This window comes from Chiloscyllium plagiosum, unplaced genomic scaffold (genome assembly GCF_037043375.1).
Source record: "Chiloscyllium plagiosum isolate Xiang-an unplaced genomic scaffold, Cpla_swu_hap1 HiC_scaffold_19, whole genome shotgun sequence".
In the NCBI taxonomy this organism is placed as follows: domain Eukaryota; kingdom Metazoa; phylum Chordata; class Chondrichthyes; order Orectolobiformes; family Hemiscylliidae; genus Chiloscyllium; species Chiloscyllium plagiosum.
The window spans coordinates 37,360,133-37,382,944 of record NW_028270157.1 but is presented as its reverse complement, the minus strand read 5'-3'; the positions used below and the strand labels follow the sequence as shown (position 1 = coordinate 37,382,944).

At 39.6% G+C, this 22,812-nt stretch overlaps 1 protein-coding gene across 2 annotated transcripts in view; it reads right to left on the bottom strand.

Annotated features, from left to right (window-relative positions):
- immp2l (inner mitochondrial membrane peptidase subunit 2) overlaps positions 1-22,812 on the bottom strand; it is a 532,661-nt gene that overhangs the window by 508,955 nt on the left and 894 nt on the right. Inside the window, exons 2-3 of one of the 2 annotated variants that reach the window (XM_043709513.2) lie at positions 16,722-16,814; positions 13,876-14,007 (exon numbers count right to left, since the gene is read on the bottom strand). In XM_043709513.2, coding sequence (XP_043565448.1) covers positions 13,876-14,007; positions 16,722-16,724 — 135 coding nt within the window. In that variant the 5' untranslated portion in view covers positions 16,725-16,814. The remainder of the gene's footprint in view (positions 1-13,875; positions 14,008-16,721; positions 16,815-22,812) is intronic. The other variant, XM_043709514.2, reaches the window with a different exon arrangement.

Sequence of the window (22,812 nt, the reverse complement as noted above, 5' to 3'; positions counted from 1 at the left end):
ATTAGTAGCCAAAACGGCAGACAAATAATGAGAAATGATTAAATAGCCACTTATTCCCACAAGTAAAGTGAGTGCAACACTTCCTAAAGAACCTTGGATCAACAGTGAAAGGGCAATTAAATTGTGAATTTAAAACATGTGTGACAATTCCAATGCAAAAAAAAGTAAACCTTGAAAAAAAAGGAAAAGTTATGAAGATAGTTAATAGATTAAGAAAAAATAGAAAGGAAAATAATAAGTTATGCAATAAGCACATCAACACCAAAATAATAATCAAAAATACAGCCAATGAAAATATCTAATGAGAATGATGGCACAGTGAACAAACAAAATTTTTAATTTGCTTCAGCTTTCAAAGAGAAAGACTCAGAGGGTACGAGAAGGTACTGTTTCAAGTGCAATAGGCATAGATAAGCAAACAGAATCTAGCTAAATAGAACTTCATTTTTAAAAATTGAACATTTCAACATTCTGCATCAATCAAAACAATTATTCAATTTTAAAGTGCCACATTCTCATATTCATGAATTTAATTTATGTAATGTTCAAAGATTTTCAACAGTATGAAGTATGAAGATCAGCATGAAGTGCAGGTAATAAACAACAGTGGAGTGTGTGCGGATGGAACCATAATGGAATGCTCAGCTAACTGTAATGCAGTTTCTACTTCCTCCATGAAGGCAAGTTGCCAGTGTGTTAAAACCACATCGAAGGTAAAAGGTTTAATAAGTAACAGTCACAATTCAGTACAGAAACAGTAAGGTAGGAAGAAAGTTGTTAGATGATGGTTTTAATAGCCACCTGAGTGTGAAATTAGAAAGTGATTTGTATCAGAAATTAAAGACACATCTAGTACATTTAATTACAAATTAAATTGCAGAATAACATCAGGATTGGTTGAGATAAAATCAACAATATGTCTATCCATCTGGATACATGAAGGAATTTGTGTGTTTGAGCTATTCCTTTCATCAATATCTTATTCTTTTAAAGTACAGAATAGATCAACACCATTTGCTAACATTGCAAATTATCTTATGATCCCTTTGAAATTCATTTGTTTTGCAAAATTCACAGAAATATATATTATACAAAATTCAAACTATAAAAGCGGTTGATCTGGAGAGATAAAAATATAACCTTACAATTACATCTTCTAATCAAAATGATAGTTTTTTTTTCAGACAGTTAATAATGAAAACAATGGAATAATTTTTGAGTTTAACACAATAGTTGACCTCTTTATGAAGTCATAATGTAAGACATTGCATCAAACATGACTGCCCGCAACAATTAAGGATAAATGATATTTTCCACAAATAAGGTGTTTGGGGTTTACCAGTTTTTAGAACAAAATTAAGAAGAGGCATGAGATTCTTCTGATTTTCTTACTTCTGATGACCAAGAATTATTAATTCATTCATTTGATCACTCACTGATTGTGACTGAAGTCTTTTGTCCTTACTTCAGGAACAAAGTGAATATCTAACTAATGTTTATTGTCATTTATTTGACAAAAACGTAATTCAGTGTGATGTCAGAAGAGTTTGAGCATTTTTTGTTTTTTAAATGGGATGTTGGATACTTAAAAATGCAACTGTCTCGCTTGATCATCCAAGGACCAAAAACTATCCAGTTTTGCTGGTTTACAAAATAACCACAGAACCTGCTAGCAAATCTGTGTTATAAAAGCAATCTTACTTATGGATTTCCCCAATTATAATTCTTAGGAGTGCCTATAAATCTGCAACATTTTAAATGTATTGTATTCCAATTTATGTTGTTATGAATGACTAAATATTATCTCAGGTATTCCATCACCTTAGATCTTTTCACAAAAAAAGCTTCCATGGAGAAAAGCATGACCATATTACAGCTAAGGACATGTGCTTATATATTATTTTCAAAGACTTCAAGATTACGCTGCACAAAAACAATTAATCACTGTAATTGCATCCAAACAATTTTTCTAACAACTACCAGGCTTGTACCCCTGACAAAATGCATGCTGTTGATGTCTGTCATTTAATGTCTGATAATTGAATATCTTTATCAGGGATAATATTAAATATTGCTGGTCAGTTGTAGCATAAGTCAGCAGAAATTGCTGAACTGTCTTCACTTTGCACAGACAATACGGCCTAGATGAAAGATGCACTGCAGATTTTTCAAAACCTTTCAGTTAATTAAGTTCTTGCAGCTGTTCACCATTATGTCCTGCCCAGATCTCTTAGCCAATTATGCGCTCAAGTGATCCTCTTCTCCTTAAAAATAAAATGTGCTTCTATATTCCAAAGAAGCTGAAAATGTTTTGCTGGAAAAGCGCAGCAGGTCAGGCAGCATCCAAGGAGCAGGAGAATCGACGTTTCGGACATGATCCCTTCTTCAGGAATGAGGAAAGTGTGCCAAGCAGGCTAAGATAAAAGGTAGGGAGGAGGGACTTGGGGGAGGGGCGTTGGAAATGCGATAGGTGGAAGAAGGTTAAGGTGAGGGTAATAGGCCGGAGTGGGGGTGGGGCGGAGAGGTCAAGAAGAAGATTGCAGGTTAGGAAGGTGGTGCTGAGTTCGAGGGTTGGGACTGAGACAAGGTGGGGGGAGGGGAAATGAGGAAACTGGAGAAATCTGAGTTCATCCCTTGTGGTTGGAGGGTTCCTAGGCGGAAGATGAGGCGCTCTTCCTCCAGCCGTCGTGTTGCTATGGTCTGGCGATGGAGGAGTCCGAGGACCTGCATGTCATTGGTGGAGAGTGGGAGGGGGAGTTGAAGTGTTGAGCCACGGGGTGGTTGGGTTGGTTGGTCCGGGTATCCCAGAGGTGTTCTCTGAAACGTTCTGCAAGTTAGGCGGCCTGTCTCCCCAATATAGAGGAGGCCACATCGGGTGCAGCGGATGCAGTAAATGATGTGTGTGGAGGTGCAGGTGAATTTGTGGCGGATATGGATATCTCTGCATACCTCAACATGGTCCTGTCCCCCTTAGTCCAAGAACTCCCCACCTACGTTCGGGACACCACCCACGCCCTCCACGTCCATGATTTTCGCTTCCCCGGTCCCCAACGCCTTATCTTCATCATGGACCTCCAGTCCCTGTACACCTCCATCCCCCATCACGAAGGACTCAAAGCCCTCCGCTTGTTCCTTTTCCGCAGTATCAACTAGTACCCTTCCACTAACACCCTCCTTCGACTGACTGAACTGGTCCTCACTCTGAACAACTTCTCTTTCCAATCCTCCCACTTCCTCCAAACCAAAGGAGTAGCCATGCGCACCCGCATGGGCCCCAACTATGCCTGCCTCTTCGTAGGATATGTAGAACAGTCCATCTTCCGCAGCTACACTGGCACCACCCCCCACCTTTTCCTCCGCCATATCGATGACTGCTCCCACAAAAAGGTTGAACAGTTCATTCACTTTATTAACACCTTCCACCCCGACCTCAAATTTACCTGGACCGTCTCAGACTCCTCCCTCCCCTTCCTAGACCTCTCCATTTCTATCTCGGGCGACCGAAGCAACATGGACATTTACTATAAACGGACCAACTCCCACAGCTACCTAGATAAAAAACCTCCTCCCACCGTGGCCTCTGTAAAAATGCCATCCCATGTTCCCAATTCTTTTGTCTCCACCGCATCTGCTCCCAGGAGGACCAGTTCCAATACCAAACAACCCAGATGGCCTCCTTCTTCAAAGACCGCAATTTCCCCCCAGACGTGATCGACGATGCTCTCCACCACATGTCCTCTACATCCCACTCCTCCGCCCTTGAGCCCCGCACTTCCAATCGCCACCAGGACAGAACCCCACTGGTCCTCACCTACCACCCCACCAACCTCCATATACATCGTATCATCCGTCATCATTTCCGCCACCTCCAAACGGACCCCACCACCAGGGATATATTTCCCTCCCTTCCCCTGTCAGTGTTCCGAAAAGACCACTCCCTCCGTAATTCCCTCGTCAGGTCCACACCTTCCACCTACCCAACCTCCACTCCCGGCACCTTCCCCTGCAACCGCAAATAATGCAAAACTTGCGCCCACACCTCCCCCCTTACTTCCCTCCAAGGCCCCAAGGGATCCTTCCATATCTGCCACAAATTCACCTGCACCTCCACACACATCATTTACTGCATCCGCTGCACCCGATGTGGCCTCCTCTATATTGGGGAGACAGGCCGCCTACTTGCGGAACGTTTCAGAGAACACCTCTGGACACCCGGACCAACCAACCCAACCACCCCGTGGCTCAACACTTCAACTCCCCCTCCCACTCCACCAATGACATGCAGGTCCTCGGACACCTCCATCGCCAGACAATAGCAACACGACGGCTGGAGGAAGAGCGCCTCATCTTCCGCCTAGGAACCCTCTAACCACAAGGGATGAACTCAGATTTCTCCAGTTTCCTCATTTCCCCTCCCCCACCTTGTCTCAGTCCCAACCCTCGAACTCAGCACCACCTTCCTAACCTGCAATCTTCTTCCTGACCTCTCCGCGCCCACCCCCACTCACCTCACCTCACCTTAACATCCTTCCACCTATCACATTTCCAACGCCCCTCCCCCAAGTCCCTCCTCCCTCCCTTTTATCTTAGCCTGCTTGGCACACTTTCCTCATTCCTGAAGAAGGGCTCAGGACCGAAACGTCGATTCTCCTGCTCCTTGGATGCTGCCTGACCTGCTGCGCTTTTCCAGCAACACATTTTCAGTTCTGATCTCCAGCATCTGCAGTCCTCACTTACTCCTATATTCCAAAGAAGTCAGTATTTTAAAAATGTATTATTCATGCAGATGTGAGCGCTTTTCACTGGGTGGGCCAGCATTAATTGCCCAATCCTAACTGCCCTTGAGATGCGGTCGGAGCTGGCTTTTTGAACTGCTCAATCCATTTAGAATTCCAGTTATGGATAGGTATTTAGTGGTGCTCCCCAGTAGTCAACATTAGGAGTCTACTTTTTTGATTAATGATAATGATCCGAACTTGGCAGACAATGCATAATTTTAAAGTTTGTTGCTGATACAAAATTCAGAAAGGTAGTAAACTATGAGACTTCAGCAAGAACATAAAACCACTGGCAAAATGGGAAGTCAGGGTACAGATAGAATTTTATGAGGAAAAGTGGGAAATATACACTTTTTGATAGGTGTACAAGAACTGAGACAACTGGGAGGTACATGTACACAGTTTTTGAAGGTATCAGACCAATTTGGGAAAGCTGTTAAAGACATATTTGGGATCCTTGGCATTATGAAGGCGTAAGTGTGTACTGTACATTCAAGAGAGGGAGGAAGCTAGCAAAGACTGACTAAAAGCACAGAGTGTCCTGAACAATTTAAAATGTAACACTAGGTTGAAACAAATAGCTGGAGTTGCATTGCCATAGGGAAAAAATAAATTGAATTTCAACCAATCAGTTTAAAATATGCAATTTTGAATTTGAATTTAATGTTTTGATGACTTCAAACCAATGAAATAATCCGATGTTTTGGGGTATAAAACCAGACTTTTTGAACAGTTAGGGGGAGAACTGTCAACAACACCAACAAGCATAGACTGCTAACCAAACAGCTCTCTGAAATGTACCTGTCCATAAGAAATCTGTGCGAGAACACTGAAGACCTTGAGAAAAATCTACAGAAGAAAATTTACAAGGGAAAATCGACAAAGCTGACTGGTTTTGAACCGTGATTAATTTTTTTGTAATTATTAATCAGGGTTTTTTTAATCCAGCCAGCATTGCAGACTGGGGGAAAAAGATAGATTTAAGCGAAAGGAATTGCAAATAGTTGTTTAATGTTCTCTTTTGGACTTAAAGAAGAAACTTGCTAATTTTTATTTTAAATAGTGACCTCTGGGATACTTCTTTGCCTCTCAAAATTTAACAGATTACAGCACGAGATAAGCTTCTCTGTATGTCAGGTTTAAGTTAGCAGAGGGGTTTACTCGGTGTCATAGCAGTTTGGGGGCTCTTTGCTGGGATTTGAACTGCTTGGGTCTCAGAATCGTGATTTCAATAGGTTTAGACAGATCCAGTCTGAGATTTGGACAGATTTGAGGTACAAGAAAAGCCCAGTAGATTTAAACACTTGCCAGTTAGTGTCCTAGATCTTTAAGTAAAACGTAGGTGAGATATTATTTGGAGATGCCGTGTTGGAGTGGGATGTACAAAATTAAAAATCACACAACACCAGGTTATAGTCCTACAGGTTTATTTGGAAGCACTAGATTTCAGAGCGCTGCTCCTTCATGAACAACCACCTGAAGGAGCAGTGCTCCGAAAGCTAGTGCTTCCAAATAAACCTGTTGGACTATAACCTGGTGTTGTGTATTTTTCTAACATCGGTGAGACAGATGGTTTAATTTTGGTTACTTGTAGTTAGTTAAATTAAAAATGAGAGAAAAGGCTCTTAAAATGGCTAAAGAGGTTCTAGGATTTGAAGATGATTCCCAAATTTGCCAAGAAAGTTTACAAAGAAACAAAAAAGCCCATATTCTTAGAATTAGCAAAGAAGTTAGAATTGGGTTTAACCAAGGACAAAAGTAAAGCTGAAATTGTAAGGGAATTACTCGAACACTTAGGTGTGTCAGAGAAATAGAGAAGTGCAGTCAAGTCAGAAAAACTTAAATTACAATTGAGGAAAGTGGAGTTAGAAGATGAACAAAGGGAGAGAGAAAGAGAAGAAAGAGAGTGAGAGAAGGTTTATGGTTGAGCAACAAGAGAGAATATGAATTTGAGACATTTCAACTTAGTCAGCAAAGTCAAGTTAACAGGATGTAGATTAAAAGAGATGGTAGTGACATATACAAATACGTCAAAACTCTGCTACATTTTGATGAGAAAGATGTTGAAGCCTTCTTTATTTCATTTGGAAAATTGGCTAGGCAGATGAGGTGGTTTGAGGATTTATGGGTAAAGCTAGTTCAGACTAAACTGGTAGGCACAGCGAGTGAGGTATTTGCTGTGCTGTCAGATGAGGGGTCAAGAGATTATGAAGAGGTCAAACAAGCTATTTTAAGAGCTTATGAACAGGTACCACTAGTGGATAGACAGCAGTTCAGAAACATAAAGAAGGAACCAGGTCAGATGTATGTTGCGTTCGAAAGAATTAAACATAGTCACTTTGATAAAAAGGTGTGGGCCTTAAAGATAGATAAGACCTATGAGGCTCTAAGAGAGATTATTCTGCTGGAGGAGCTTTAAAACTCACTTCTAGAAATGGTGGAATTCATGTGAATGAATAGACAGTTCAAGAAGTGAGATGGGCAGCAGAGTTAGCAGATGAATACATGTTGGTGCATAACACAAGCTTCCTGCCAGAATTTCGTCCTATGAGGGACAGAATTTGGGAGAAGGGGAGAACCTATACTATGAAACAATGAACACTGATAAGAGTTTACCACAGATTAAAGAATCCTTACAGGGTGAAAAGGAGATGAAAAGCCTCAGTGTTTTCACTGTAATGGAATGGGACACAGAGAATTACAGCGTTGGTGGTTCAAAAAGGGCACTTGGAAAAGGAGTTTTCACTGCCAGAAAGTGGGATACGTAAAGTCAAAGTGCTGGTTGTTAAAGAAAGGCACTGTGGGAAAAGATGTGGTCAAAGAAGCTAAGCCAGTGGCATTAGTGAAAGTAGTAAAGGAAACCCCAAGAAGAGCCAAGGAGCTGCAGGAGCATGTACAGCCTAGGCAGAGGCTGGGTATGGAGTTAGTGCCTGATTTCTATAAAGAATTTGTCTGTGTGGGTAACGTTTACTCAGAAAGAACAAGGGGAGAAGGGCAAGAAGTTATAATTTTGAGAGATACACGATCTAACCAGTTTCTAAAAGTAAAACTGAACGAATTTGCACTTTTTCTGATCTGTTACCTGAGAGTGTCATTTGTGGGCTAGATTAACAGAAATTTAGCATTCCCCTGTGTAAGATCAGGTTGGAATGCCAACTCAAGACTGGGGAAGTAATAGTGGGAGTGATTGCAGAGTGTCAGTTCCAGGAATCCAGTTTATTCTTGGGAAAGATTTAGCAGGGTCCAAGGTGGGAGTGACACATCTTGTTGTGGAAAAGCCCAAGGAAGACCAAGAAACTGAGGAGTTAAAAGAAAAATATCTGATAGTTTCCTAGATTGTGTAGTAACCAGATCCCACTATCATAAGTCACAGCAGGAAGCAAAAACTAAAGAGAAATGGTGCAGGGAAAACCTGAACAGGCAGAGGGTCAGGCAGAAGTGCTTAGTCCTGAAAGGCTAAGGGACTTGCAACAGAAAGACAAGACGCTAAAAGATATATATGTGGATACGTACTCTGAAAAGGAGGTAGAAAATATTCCTGAAGATTACTATGTGAAAGATAGAACTCTAAGTGAGAAATGGAGACCATGGCAAGTTAGTGCAGAGGAGAAATGGGCTGAAATGCACCAGGTTGTTTTGCTGGTAGCATACAGACAGGAAGTATTATGGGTACCACATGAACTGTAGGAGGTCACCTAGGGATACAAACAACTCAGGCTAAGGCACAAAAACATTTTTATTGGCCTGGAATGCACAAAGATGTGGTTAACTTTTGCCGTATGTGTCATACATGCCAAATGGTAGCTAAGCCACAGGCGGTACCTTTGTTGCCAATTCCCACATTTGAAGAGACTTTCACGAAAGTTCTAATTGATTGTGTAGGTCCCCTCCTTGAGAACTAAAAGTCGGAACCAGTACTTGTTAACCATAATGGATGTGTCGACCAGATTACCTGAGGCAATTCCCTTAGGAAATATCAAGGCAAAAAGGGTAGTAGAGGAGTTAGTAGCTTTCTTCACATGGTATGGGCTACCAAGAGCGATTCAGACAGACTAAGGGTCAAATTTTACTGCTAGGCTGTTTAAGGAGATTGTGGATAGCTTAAGTATACACCACTTTAAATCCAATGTGTATCATCATGAATCCCAGGGAGCTTTAGAAAGGTGACATCAGACCTTGAAAAACATGTTGACAGCACACTAGCAGGATTACCTGAATGATTGGGATAAAGGTATCCCATTCGTATTGTTTGCCATTAGAGATGCCCCAAATGAATCTATTCAGTTCACTTCCTTCAAGTTAATACTCGGGCATGATGTATGAGAGGCCCTTTGAAATTAATTAAAGAAAAATTGACAGGACCAAAGTCGGAGATCTCACACTTAGATTGTGTATCAGAGATGAGGGACAGATTAAATTGATTAGGTGAGTTAGTTAAACAGCACCTAAAGAGGGCACAGCATAGAATGAAGCAGGTGGCAGATAAAACCTCTAAGATTCGGATGTTTTCCTCAGGGGATGACCTGTTAGTACTGTTACCAGTGATAGAAGATCCTTTCAAAGCCAGATTTAATGGTCCCTATCAAATTGAGAAAAAGTTGAGTCAGGTGGACTATCTAGTAAAGATACCAATAGAAAAATACTGTATTGGATATGTCATGTTGAAACCGTATTATACTAGAGAGAAAGAACTGGAGAAACAGGTGTTAGTTACTGCCCTGAAGAGTGAGGAATCAAATCCAGATATTGTGGATCTTGATGTGCCTCAAAATATGTTTAAAAATGAATAATTCCTTGAGGATTGGGACAGGTTAGTAAACTATCTGTCTCTGGAGCATAGTATGCAGTTGAAAGATTTGTTACTTCAGTATGAGGATATATGCAGGAATCAAATGGAGAGGACTAATGCTATTGCACATGAAGTAGACATAGGGAATACTGTTCCAAAAAAAGCAATATCCCTATCGGCTCAGTCCTTTGAAAGCCAGACAGGAAAAGAAGGAAGTGGAGGCCATGCTCAACGAGGATATCATCGAACCAAGCCAGAGTGAGTGGAATTCGCCGACCATCCTCGTTCCCAAACCAGACAGGACTCAATGATTTTATGTGGATTATCGGAAGGTCAACGCCATAACAAAATCGGACTCATCACCAATACTGAGATTGGAGGACTGTTTCGAGAAAGGTTGGCAAGCCAGTTACATCATCAAATTGGACTTATTGCGTGATGACTATGCTAGTCCTTACTAGCTTCCTCTCTTTTAAGGGTAGAGTGCACATCTACACCTGATAACACTTCCCCCTTAAGAGAAGAAAAGAACCATCAGAAAGAAAAGATGGCTTCACTTTTTTTCTCTATTCCTAAACCACATTATCATGACATACACATAACTTTCATCTAAGTTCATATTAATTTCTTCCCACATATATAACATTGAATAGATACCAATCTTATCTATACTTTATCAGTTAAATCCATGATAATACATCTGCAATTACTTTCTTACGATCTGCAACATGTGTGATTTGTAAATTAAAAGTCCGTAACCTAAGACTCCAGTGAAATAGTCTCACATTCTTGCCTTTAAAGCGTTCAAAGAATGCAAGAAGGTTGTGATACGTGTACACAACCATCTCCGACACATTGTTTGTGACGAATACATTAAAATGCTGTGGTTCTGTTCGCCGAGCTGGAAGTTTTTGTTGCAAACGTTTTGTCCCCTGTCTAGGTGACATCCTCAGTGCTTGAGCCTCCTGTGAAGCGCTTCACAGGAGGCTCCCAAGCACCGAGGATGTCACCTAGAGAGGGGACGAAACGTTTGCAACAAAAACTTCCAGCTCGGCGAACAGAACCACAGCAACGAGCACCCGAGCTACAAATCTTCTCACAAACTTTGAATACATTAAAATGTTAGAAGGCCCGTATCGAACTCAATAGTTCTTTTTCAATCATGGATTATTTCCTCTGGTGGATGTTGAGTTTCTTCAAAAACTAACCAGTGTTAGTAAAACCCATCTGGGTCACTAATTTCCTTTAGGGAAGGAAACTGCCATCCTTACATACACTATACTTGGCTGACTCTAACAGCCCTCGAAGATCGGCACTAAATGCTGGTGGGGCCTTCATCCTGCGAATGAATTTTTAAAAATGCATCGGCAGCAGCTACATTGTAGGGGTACTCCCCTGTGAACAGGGGATTATGGAGTGCAAAAACAACATGGGCTATGTCTCTTGCAAAATGGAGGCCAAATACCTTGGACAAAGTGGTCCCAGTGACCTTGCTTCCAACACCATGGCTGTGCAAGTGGAAATGCTTGCCTACTAAGGAACACAGAGAATCACATTTCAGCTAGAAATTCCTTGCCCCATATGCTGAGAGCATTTGGTAGTGTTGTAGAGGCTATGGCATTAAAAACTTGTCCTCGGGCACCCTGTAGATACCAGTCAAATGTCACTGTCCATTAATTGGCTGTGTGGGACCTACTTTGTGGCTAACCCCAGTATCATCCCTTTTGAACGACAAAGGGAATGTGTCGGACAAAGTAAGCGCCCTTGAAAGCTATCACTAGAATCTTGACTGATATTGGCGAAAGTGCGGACTGTAAATGCTGGAGATCAAAGTCAAGACCTCAGATGCTGCCTGACCTGCTGTGCTTTTGCAGCACCACTCTAATCTTGACTCTTGACTGCTATCCCCAAACTGGTCAATGGTTCACTCGGTGATGAGAGCAACTTTAGACACACATTGCTGATGGTGTGAGATAATCAAAGGTTTTCTGATAGAAAAAAAGCATCCCGTTGTCATGGGGGAAGATGTTCCATGCTTTCATTTCAAACATGTCATCCTCCAGTGGGGAAATGAGACTACAGCAAACGTTTGAACTGTTCATGTGGTTTTTCTGTCTACATTGGTGAAAAGTATATGAATTGATTACAAAGCTGTGCCACCAATGTGCCCTCAAAATATAATTTCTTCCCATTGCCTACCACAACATCTAGGTACTGCCCTTCCATCTGGGTAGAGGACAGTTTTTGGTGAGTGCTACACCCCAATGACAATTAAAAATTTGGCAAGTGCCCTTTGAGGGCTTACGACCTTGAGAGTTTCCTGAACAGATGTAGGCATACCGTCCTTGGCTTCAGCTGCTGCAAACAATGGAGTCACGAGCAAAAGGAAGGCGGAGAGGGAAGGAACCTCTTGATAGTTTGGAGGGAGGTCCTGGAGTCCCTGCCAGTTGCTCCTCCTACCTGTGGGTGCCTGCTGGCACCATCCTAGCTCAAGTTGAAGTAGCACCAGAAGTGAGGTTGAGGTGCCTCGTTCCCCTCTCACTTTGCTGATGATACTGAGCATCCATTTCTAAATACATATTGCTCTCTGTATTATGTTCCATCTGCTAAGTTCTTGTCCACTAATTGAGAACGTCTGTTTTGCCTTTGTAATGTCGTCAATTCTTAATTTCTCAACTAATTTTATTCCGTCAGCAAACTTAGGTACAATGGACTCAGTTTCCTCACCAGAGCCACTGATGTAGATTGTACCTCTGACTACTCATTATCATATCCTCCTCACCATTGCTCAAGTGACTCATTGTCATAGATTCATACAGCACAGAAACAGACCCTTGGGTCCAACCAATCCGAACGTAATCCCAAACTAAACTAGTCCCACCTGCCTGCTCCTGACCCATAACCCTTCAAACCTTTCCTATTCGTGTACTTATCCAAATCTCTTTTAAACATGGTAATTGTACCCATATCTATCACTTCTTCTGGAAGTTGATTCCACACACTAACCACCCTCCATGTAAAAACATTTCTCTTCATATTTTTTTTAATCTTTCTCCTCTCACCGTAAAAATGTGCCCCCAGTCCTGAAATTCCCCATCCTAGGGAAAAGAAAACCACCATTAGCTGTAGCTGTACCTCTCATTATTTTATAAACCCTATAAGATCACCTGTCAACCTCCTACACTTCAGTGAAAAAAGTTCCAGCCTATCTTTATAATTCAAGCCTTCCATACGCAGCAACATCCTGGTAAATCTCTTCCCTCTACAGCTTAATAATTTCCTTCCTATAACTGGGCGACCAGAACTGGACACAGTACTCCAGAAGAAGCCTCACCATTGTCCTGTACAACCTCAACATGACTTCCCAACTCCTATACTCAAAGGACTAAGCAATGAAGGCAACATGCCAAACGCCTTTTTAACCACTCTGTCTATAAATGACACAAACTTCAAAGAATTTTGTACATGCACCACTAGGCCCCTCTGTTCTACAATATTAATTTATAATTTCTATTATCTATATCATTATTTCTAAAAGATTGGCCTATAGTTTCTTTGCATCAAATTTTGAATAAGTATGAAACATTTGCAATTCTCCACCCCTGTATCTAAGGAGGATTGGACAATTTTGACTGGTGCCTCCATAATTTCCACCCTTACTTCCCTAAGTATCCTTTGATGCATTCACTATTCCAAGGCACTTATCAATCCCATTTGGCGCTCCAAGCTGCTTTGGATGCCCTGAATTATGGTTTGTACTCTCTGCATTGGGTAAAATAAATAAATAATAAGTGCCTAAATCCCAATGATAGCCTGATAGCCATAAGAATGATAAAATATTCTACACACTTATGACACCAGAAACCATTTTAACAACTGAATCGGGTACACAAAGAGTTTCCAGAAATACTGTGATTAAGCAATTATTCAGCATTTATGCACATGTGCATTTTTCAAACTAAATTGTTTTTTTTCATATTTTCACAAATTAAATTCATAATTGATAAAAGAAACAAAAGGATTACATTTTATTTGGTCTTGATTACTACAATTAATAGCCAAGAATTCCTGGAGGAAAATAGGCATAATCAGTTGTTAAAAATGGCTAAACAAGCTGTATTACAAAATTCCAATAACTGAAGTGTATTCAACTGTTGAACTTCTGCACTTGAAGCACGAGACCGAAATATACATTAAGCACAATCATAATGAAATGACCAGTAGTTGTACAGAAGCAAATATGCTCAATTTCATCGTATTCTTACAGTTTGCCTCGTATGAGCACAAAGCAAAATTTGTCTACTGTACCTGCATTGATGCACCCTCCACTCTTGCAATGTATGCCACACGATCCAGAAATGTCACAGTAACAGGAACAGCGACAAAGAAACCACTAACAAATGCCTTGAGGTAACGTTTGCCAAAACTACGTGCCATTATCTGACAAAACAAAATTACAACATAAGTTCTCTGCAACATCACTCAAAACCTCTTTATTGCTGCTAGTCATGACATTGAATATATATTACAATACAAGCAGTCTTATGTTGTTATAATATAAAGAAATGTGAGTGGAAGTGATGATATGAGACAACAAAATAAAGAAACACCATAAATATTTAAAATACTTTGTAGTCAGCTCCCAGGTTATGACAGTGAATACAGTGTTCTCACTACAAAAACGTGCATCACCTTCCTGTCCACAACTGTCCCACACTATTATCCTCAGCAAGATCATCCCTCCCTTTCAATTCTTCAGAACTAGCATCTTCCCAGAACTTCCACATGCCCTACATACAGCAAGAATTCTTAACTTCCCGGTTATCGAAAAAGCCCTCCCACCTTCTTGCAAAACACTGATGCCACTATTAAAATCTTACTGTCACCTAGCTCATTTGTATTTATACATGCATGCTTGAAATCTGCTACTGTACAGATTTATGTTTCATCAGTGTATCTGGGAAACAATAATGCCCAGATATCACTTGGTTGTAGCTGCTAATTACCTCCCTGGCACTGGGAATAAACAAAACCTACTCTCTTACTTAGGGTCCCCGGACCTTTTGTTCTCCCGAACGGAGTTACCTTTACTTCCAGGCTCTAGACACCCCTTATCTTCCACATTTGCAAAACAATGGCCGTTCCTCCTTCCGTGGTCCTAAACGATAGACGTCTGCCTTCAATCAGTTGTCTACCATTTTGTCTAATACCTTTGGTGCAAGTGAGTCAGGAGATCCTACAATACAGCGGCAGTGACCCTGCCACTGGACCAAGGAGTCCTGCGTTCAAGTCCAACCTCCAGAGGTGTGTAATAACATCTCCGAACAGGTTGATTAGAAAATATCTTGCAACAAGAACAGATTGAGAGCACAATTTTTTAAAAGATGCACCACAACACAAAACAAGCAACCTGGACATGTTACTACAGGTTATATGTGCAAGCCAGATTGCAAATGTCCATTTACAGTTCAATTTTCTGTCAAATTTTTGAGAAAAAAATAGAACATCACAATTAGTTCTGTTGATTTTATCCAACTTCCAGAATGTCAATGATTTTATAAATACCTGATTGGATGTAGAAAAACATAACTTGGAATAGAAAATAACCCCTAAATAACATTATCACTAGTTTATTGCAGCTGAGGTTTTAAGTTCTTCTCATCACACAGCTACAGATTTATTCAAATAAAATGTAGTTAACTGTTTTCACTGAAACTATTAAGGAGCTAATTACAGTGTACAAGGTTTTCCTGAGACAAAAATGAGCAAATTCATTACATGCTAGCTCAAGAAAAGTAACAAAAGCACAATGCCAAGCAGAAGGCCTTTGTGTAGTTTCGTTGGTCCACACTTATTCAAAGTTATAAAGGACAATGTGCAATACAAAAGAGAGAAAAAAGAATATGTAGAGTCATTTGAATGCCCTTAAGTTGTAAGGATTTAAAATGAGACCAGAGTCAGTCAATTTATTTCTGTGACTGTCAGCAGTAGAGAATATTAGTTATCTTTTAAGTTCTTGGTGTTTCCATCCAGTCAGGGATGTCAGCAATTTTTCTTTAACAGGCAGAAAGTGAGTTTACTAGTCAGTCTTAGTCTCTTTGCTGGTGTTTTGCTTGTTTCTTAGCCACTCCCAATCTTCAGGCTTATTGTCATCTTTTGCAATAGTACAGCTTCTTCTTTTAATCTAATATTTTCATTAACTTCCTTCGTGACCTTTCTTGATGAGTTTTTTGTTTATTTTTAAATGTATGTTTGATAAACATTTTAAATTGCTCTTTAAATGATTATTTATCACCGTACACTTTAGTAAACCTTGGGTATTTCTATATTCATTCCTGTGTAATTGAATCTGTTTAAGATTCTTATCGCAACTGGGCTATGTCAAACTTATAATGGAATTCAATCATATTGTGTTTTCACAGAGGATCTTTTATGATGAGATAACTAAACCTGCCTCACCACACAATATTAGGATCTGGAATAGATTTACCCCTAGTTACTTCCACAAACATATTGTGCAGAAAACTGGTAAGATAGCATTCTGGCATCTCATTTGCCAAATTACCTTTGCTAATTTGCTTGATTCAATCTACAGAAAGATTGATGAATTTACTGTTTTACCAAAAGATTGCTACACTGACTTTATCACAAGCTCCAAGTTTTTTATTTGCTTAATTCTCTGTCCAACTACATAACTACAGTTGGAATCTAGCTCTACTTATTCCTAATCTCTTCACTTACTAGTTTTATTTCTTGATCTTCTGACCCAAGATCCTTTCTCACTACTGGCCCCCAAGTAATCTTTTCCAATTGGGGTTGCTCCTCTTTTTTTTCATTCTGCCTTTTCAAAATGAAGTGTATCCTTGCATGTTTACTTCTCAACCAGCCTTGCCAAGTAACTATATATTTGTAATGGCAATTAGATCAAAACAACTCATCTTGATTTTGTGTGTCTAGCTCTTATGAATATATCTCACATTCAGATAAACATAGAGGTTTTTCCATAAGGCAGGTGAAAGATGTGCTTACATCTGTTTCCATGGCTTTTTTTTACCAGAAGAGATCAGTGGCCTGCCACCAACATTCAGTTAAAAGGCTTTTATTTTTATTTACTACTATGCATTCCATGACCTTATTTTCTAATGAACTATTACCATTAAATTTCTTGTCCATTCTTTTTCCACTCAGTTTGCTTTAGCTGAGGGGTAACCTTTTTCACACAGAGGGTGGCAAGTATATGAAATGATCTGCCAAAGGAAATAGGAGATGCAGGTACAGTTACAACATCTAAAAGACATTTGGAGAGGTACATAGATAGGAAAGTTTAGAGGATTATAGGCCAAATGCAGGCAAATGAAACTAGCTTGGGAAATCTAGTGGGCAAGAATGAGTTGGACTGAAAGGTCGGTTTCAATATTGTAAAATTCTATGACTCTAAGTCACTGCACATCTATATTGTCTTGACTTTTCTCTCTGGATTTCTAAATCTCCTTTCACCTGATTCTTCCCTCACTTGAGTTTAAAGTAATAAACAGCCCTAATGAAAGGTTAGTGACCTAAAACTTTAAAGGACTGAAATACTGCCAGATCTGCTGAGTATTGTGAGCATTTTCAATTTTTATCTTAACTAGTTTGCAGTTTTACAGATTAAAATCAAATTCTCAATGCTAATCTGAAGTACAGCATGATAAATACTTAGCAGATATATCCATTTTGTTCTTTTTGTTCACAGCCTCATTGGGATAATTGACATTGTATTAATTCTTTGGCTTTCTTCAAACCTTCCTCAGTCCACATCTCAATACTATCCTCCATCCATTTTTTTTCTAAGTCTGTTTTATACTTCTTTCTTCTTTAGTTCTTCTGCTTTTACCCTCAATCTCTTCTTCAACAGTTGCCAGGAGAAGGCCACCATGTCTTTGTTTCCAATGTGCATACTTGATGATTTTTCTCTACTTATACGTTTGCAAGCGCTTTGGTTTATAAAATTCTAACTTTAATCTAATCCACTCATTTGTCTTTCTGTCCATGCGCCTGATTCTCAGTATTCTCCAACATAATCACATTTCAAAAGCTGTTATTCTCCTCTTTCTTCAGAATTCAACTCTGGCATCTAAGGAATGCAATATGTGACTTTACTAGAGAAATCTCACTTACACAATATTCCTCACTTTAGCACTCAGTTTACAAAGCCTCTATTCCTGCAATTTCACATTCTGTGTGGTAACAAATAACTGCATTGTTGTGGTAGAATAGAGCAAATTATAATCTGTATCTGAATAATGTGCCTTGGCTGTAAGTGCTCAGTTGAAACAATGAGCATTAAAATCATTTGCTGCATTGATATCAATTGTATGCTGATGATACAAACTGTAAAAAATACAAAATTTAAACACAAGCTGTTAGCATAGCAATAAGGATAGCATTTGCTTGAGACGAAAAGTGGTGCTACATACAAATTAAATGCTGAAAATACAGGAATAATGCAGTGAAAATTAATGTCATCCACAGTAACATTGTACTATTATGAATTTAAAGATATATCATAAACATAGTTTTCTTAAGTAAATAAGCAAGATCAAACCTTCCAAGTGGGTCCCTGTGATGGCTTTCTCGCTATGAAACTGTGCAACTGACAAGCTGGTTCCTGTAAAGGCTATACTGTGGAAGTCTAGGACAAATAGATGGGTTATAACCTTTACAGAAACCCTGCAGCGGTTTGATCAGCCACAATCTAACTGAATGGTGGTGGAAGCTCAATGAGCTGAATGGCCAACTTCTTTCCTGTGTATGATTAGGTATTTGCCATCTGTGATAGATCTTGCTTCTAAATCTAAAAATAATTTCTTAATTCTTCAACACTTTTGAAAAGAAGAATTGGCACTTGTCTCTCATTACTGTTCCACCATGACTTTTAAAAAGCTCTGATATAGAAGCTTCTTTTGAACTTCTTTGTAATAGAAGGCGACCTCAGTTCTTCAGTTATTATTGCCTCAATAGCGAGTCAGAAGGAGCAAGATCAGCATTACTGGCAAGTAATTCAATGTTCTACTCAATTTCTTCAGAAGTTCAGCTCATTGCAGTCAAACTAGTCAGAATATCAGATGTAAATTCCCCCCCAAGCATGTTATAGTATCAAATGTATGATCCAGCTTTATTTTACTTTCCAGACCTGCACATTGTGATTCCAGAAAGTGATTTTTGGACTTATAGTTAAAGATGAACTGACTGCGTTTAACAAAAACTGGCAATTTAAAAGATACTGCTGTGCTTGTCATTTACATACAATTATAATTTTGGTAATATGATCTGTGTATGAAATGCTGACCATTTTTAGATTTTTGTCACTGTTATTCATATCTATAGTTCCATCAAATATATCAATGTTGGTGGATTTACTAAATAACAAAGTGATCTCATACTATTTCCTACAAGAATGAAGATTTCTTTCTCAGATTGTGGTTCAAAATAGGTGATCTGTGTGTAAAATCCCAAATAAACTATAAAAGATGGAATTTGTCTTAACTGAAACACAGTTGCAATTATTTAGCATGAGTCACATTCTCAAGCTGTTCCGAAAAGCTTCATAGTTGATTGAAGTGTAGCACTATTGGTATGTAGACAATTTGCAGACAAATCCCACAGCAATAGATAACAAACTTATTTATTTAAAAGATGTCAAATGTTGTTCAGGACATTGGGCAAATTCTTATGCTGTTTTTCAAAGAGTATACAGGTAATGGGATCATTTACATCCACCAACTCAGGCAGGTTTAAAATTAAATCCAAAAGACTTCAAAAAGTGCAGCACTCCATCAGAACTATGCTGCAGCATCAGCCTAGATTTTGCATTTAAGACCTGCAAGTAGCCTGGAACCCACATTTTGCAAAATAAAGGCAAGATTACCACCAATCTGCAAGCTTACACTATTGAATATCATTGAATTTATCTTGACATGCTTATACTTAAAATACTAAGCATTTTTATGTAGTCAGAGCAGACATTATGAACTTGCCCAATCGCTTAGTAAGTGCTCCCCTGCTGAGTTAGTAGATCTTAACAAGATGCACTATTATTCATCTCAAGGATTTTCCTGTTCATATGTACTTAGAGTCATAGAGATGTACAGCATGGAAACAGACCTTTCGGTCCAACCCATCCATGCCAACCAGATATCCCAACCCAATCTAGTCCCACCTGCCAGCACCCAGACCATATCCCTCCAAACCCTTCCTATTCATATACCCATCCAAATGCCTCTTAAATGTTGCAATAGTACCAGCCTCCAACACATCCTCTGGCAGCTCATTCCATACACGTACCACCCTCTGCGTGAAAAAGTTGCCCTTTAGGTCTTTTTTATATCTTTCCCCTCTCACCCTAAACCTATGCCCTCTAGTTCTGGACTCCCCGACCGCAAGGAAAAGACTCTGCCTATTTATCCTATCCATGCCCCTCATACCTGATGCAAATTCTTAAACAAAATCATACTATCTGTGCACTTTTTCTTCTTCATGGTTTCTGCAGCATTCAGTACAGTTCATGATCAAGCCATCAGCCTTCTATGCTAACTTACTTTTGTCTGGATCCGTCGGGTTGTCCTTGCCGACAACTGTTCCTCTGTGTCTTAATTCAATCAACAAAACTATTCTATCTCTAATGTCATTACCTCTATAATGTGCCAAACTTCAATACTGCTAGATTACTTCAACACAAAGTAAAAGTCACCATAGTCCCAGAGGACCATAGGCTGCTCTCTTGTTCGGGTGAGATGACTGGTGTTGGTTTAACCTGATTGCCTCAGGCAAAAGAGGGATCTTCAAGGTGAGCTCAGGCAATGTGGAAACTGAACCTGTGCTGTTGGTGTCTCGCTGCATCACAATCCAGTCACCTAGACAACTGAATTAACTGCCCTCCCACAAAGTCATGGATGAATCTCAAATGACCAGAGCTCAAAATTAGGAAACAGCAAAGCCATATTCTTCAACTCCTGCTAGAAAATAATTTTTTTTTGCCACTGATCGCATTCCCCACTGCAAGGCTTAATTAGACTGCTTGCATTTTTCTATTGCATTCAACCTTGCAACAGAAGATTGAAAACGTTTTCAATCACATATCCTATCTGTCACTACTATATTCACTAAGAACCCTATTGCAGCCTTTCTACTGCCAAATCCCTTACACACGCTTGCTACCTCCATACTCAATTGTTATAGAGTCACATAAATGTACAGCACAAAAACAGACTTTTCGGTCCAACTCGTCCAGGCCGACCAGATATCCCAACCCAATCTAGTCCCATTTGACAGCACTTGGCCCATATCCCTCTAAACCCTTTCTATTTATGTACCCGTCCAGATGCCTTTTAAATGTTGTAATTGTACCAGCCTCCACCACTTCCTGTGGCAGCTCGTTCCATACACGTACCACCCTGTGTGTGAAATCGTTGCCCCTTAGGATCCTTTTAAAACTTTCCCCTCTCACCCCAAACCTGTGCCCTCTAGTTCTGGACTCCCCCACCCCAGGGAAAAGACCATTGTTCTTAAGTTCCATGTTCCAAAGGAGTCATATTAGCCTAATAACATTAACTTTGTTTCTCTCTCCACAGATGCTGCCAGGACCAAGTTCCTCCAGCACTTTCTGTTTGTATTTTAAACCTGCATCTGCAGCATTTTGCTTTTGACTCTAAAGCTCTTCTTGTTAAAAATATCTTAAAAACAACAAATTTTGATTAGGACATGCTTTGTAGTAAAACACTTCATAAAAAAATGTTTTAAATAAGGTATCGCAGAAACAAGAACAGAAATTGCTGGAAAAGCTCAGAAGCTCTGGCAGCATCTATGGAGAGAAATCAGAGTTAATGATTCAGGTCGAGTGACTCTTCCTGAGAAGGTACCGCAGTTTGCTGGTTTGTACAGTTTTCAATCGAATCATTTTTGGGATTTAACTCCAAATCCAAAAGTAAAATTAGGAATTGGAAAGAGATCGTACTCTCCTAACCTAGTTCTCTATGGATATGGATACACAATTCAAATGTGTCCACATGGAGTATATTGGTACATAAGTTGTGGAAGTATTCCTGGAGGTTTCATCATTAAATTTGCCTTTGTCAGTCTTCTTTCCTCATGGCCAATAAGGTTTACAGGAAAATGAAAAGAAAGTACACATCCCTTAATGTGACTACTTTGTTTTTAATTTGTTATTCACAGTAACACCCAGAAAATTAAGTTTGAATTATTGAAGATTCCAAGTCAAGCGAGAATCTGTCACTGGTGAATTATAACCTATTTTCTCAATTGCATGCTTTGATCCAGTTAAACTCTGATCCCCCACACTCTCCATCACAAAGAGCTGCTACTTCTAACTCCATAATATCACTTGCCTCTATTTCTGTCCATTTTTATCCTGACCAAAAAAATCTTGATGGCCTTCCAATTGCCACCCTCAATGTACTTCAGCTATCCAAATCTCTGCTGCATATATCCTTATCTATATTGGGCGCCATTCTCCATTCACTCCAGTCTATGGTAATCTACACTGTCTCTCAGTTCCGCAAATCCCCAATTTTAAAAGTCTTATTTTGTTCACACATTCCTTGACCTTGTCTTTCATTTCAAATGTTTCTACTCAATAGCCATCCAAACATATCATGCTCAAATTCCAATTTCTTGTGCATCACCCTTAAAATGATAATTGTGAGATGTCTTCAGCCATGTAAGTCCCAACCCAAATTCCCTCCTTTAAATAAATTCATAACATTAGCCCTTCCTAATCTTCTTTGGCTCAACATTCATATTTTTCCCCTTGTCTTTATAAACCACCTTGGCATTTGTTTTTCTGTACTGAAAATGTAATTATACAGATGCAGCAAATTATGAGGGCAAAGCTTACTGTTGGTTGTTGAGAAAACAAGACCAAGGCTGATATTGTATCATTTTTACATAGTGTTACTATTTAAAAGCTCTGTAAATTTTGAGCAAAACAAAAATAAGAGGATAAAGCATTCATTATTCATTCTTTTCACGACACCACATTGCCAGAGCCAACCAATGGTGGCAATCTGGCTGTGGAAAATGGAGAACAGACAATGGCAACAATGCACTAAATTTCAACTGAAATTACAACTTTGCAATGGACAATACAGCATAACTATCTTCACCTACCAGCAAAATTCCTTAAGACGACAGAAATATAAAAGATTTAGATGGTCAAGTTATGCCTTCAGACCTGTTTTACCACTCAAA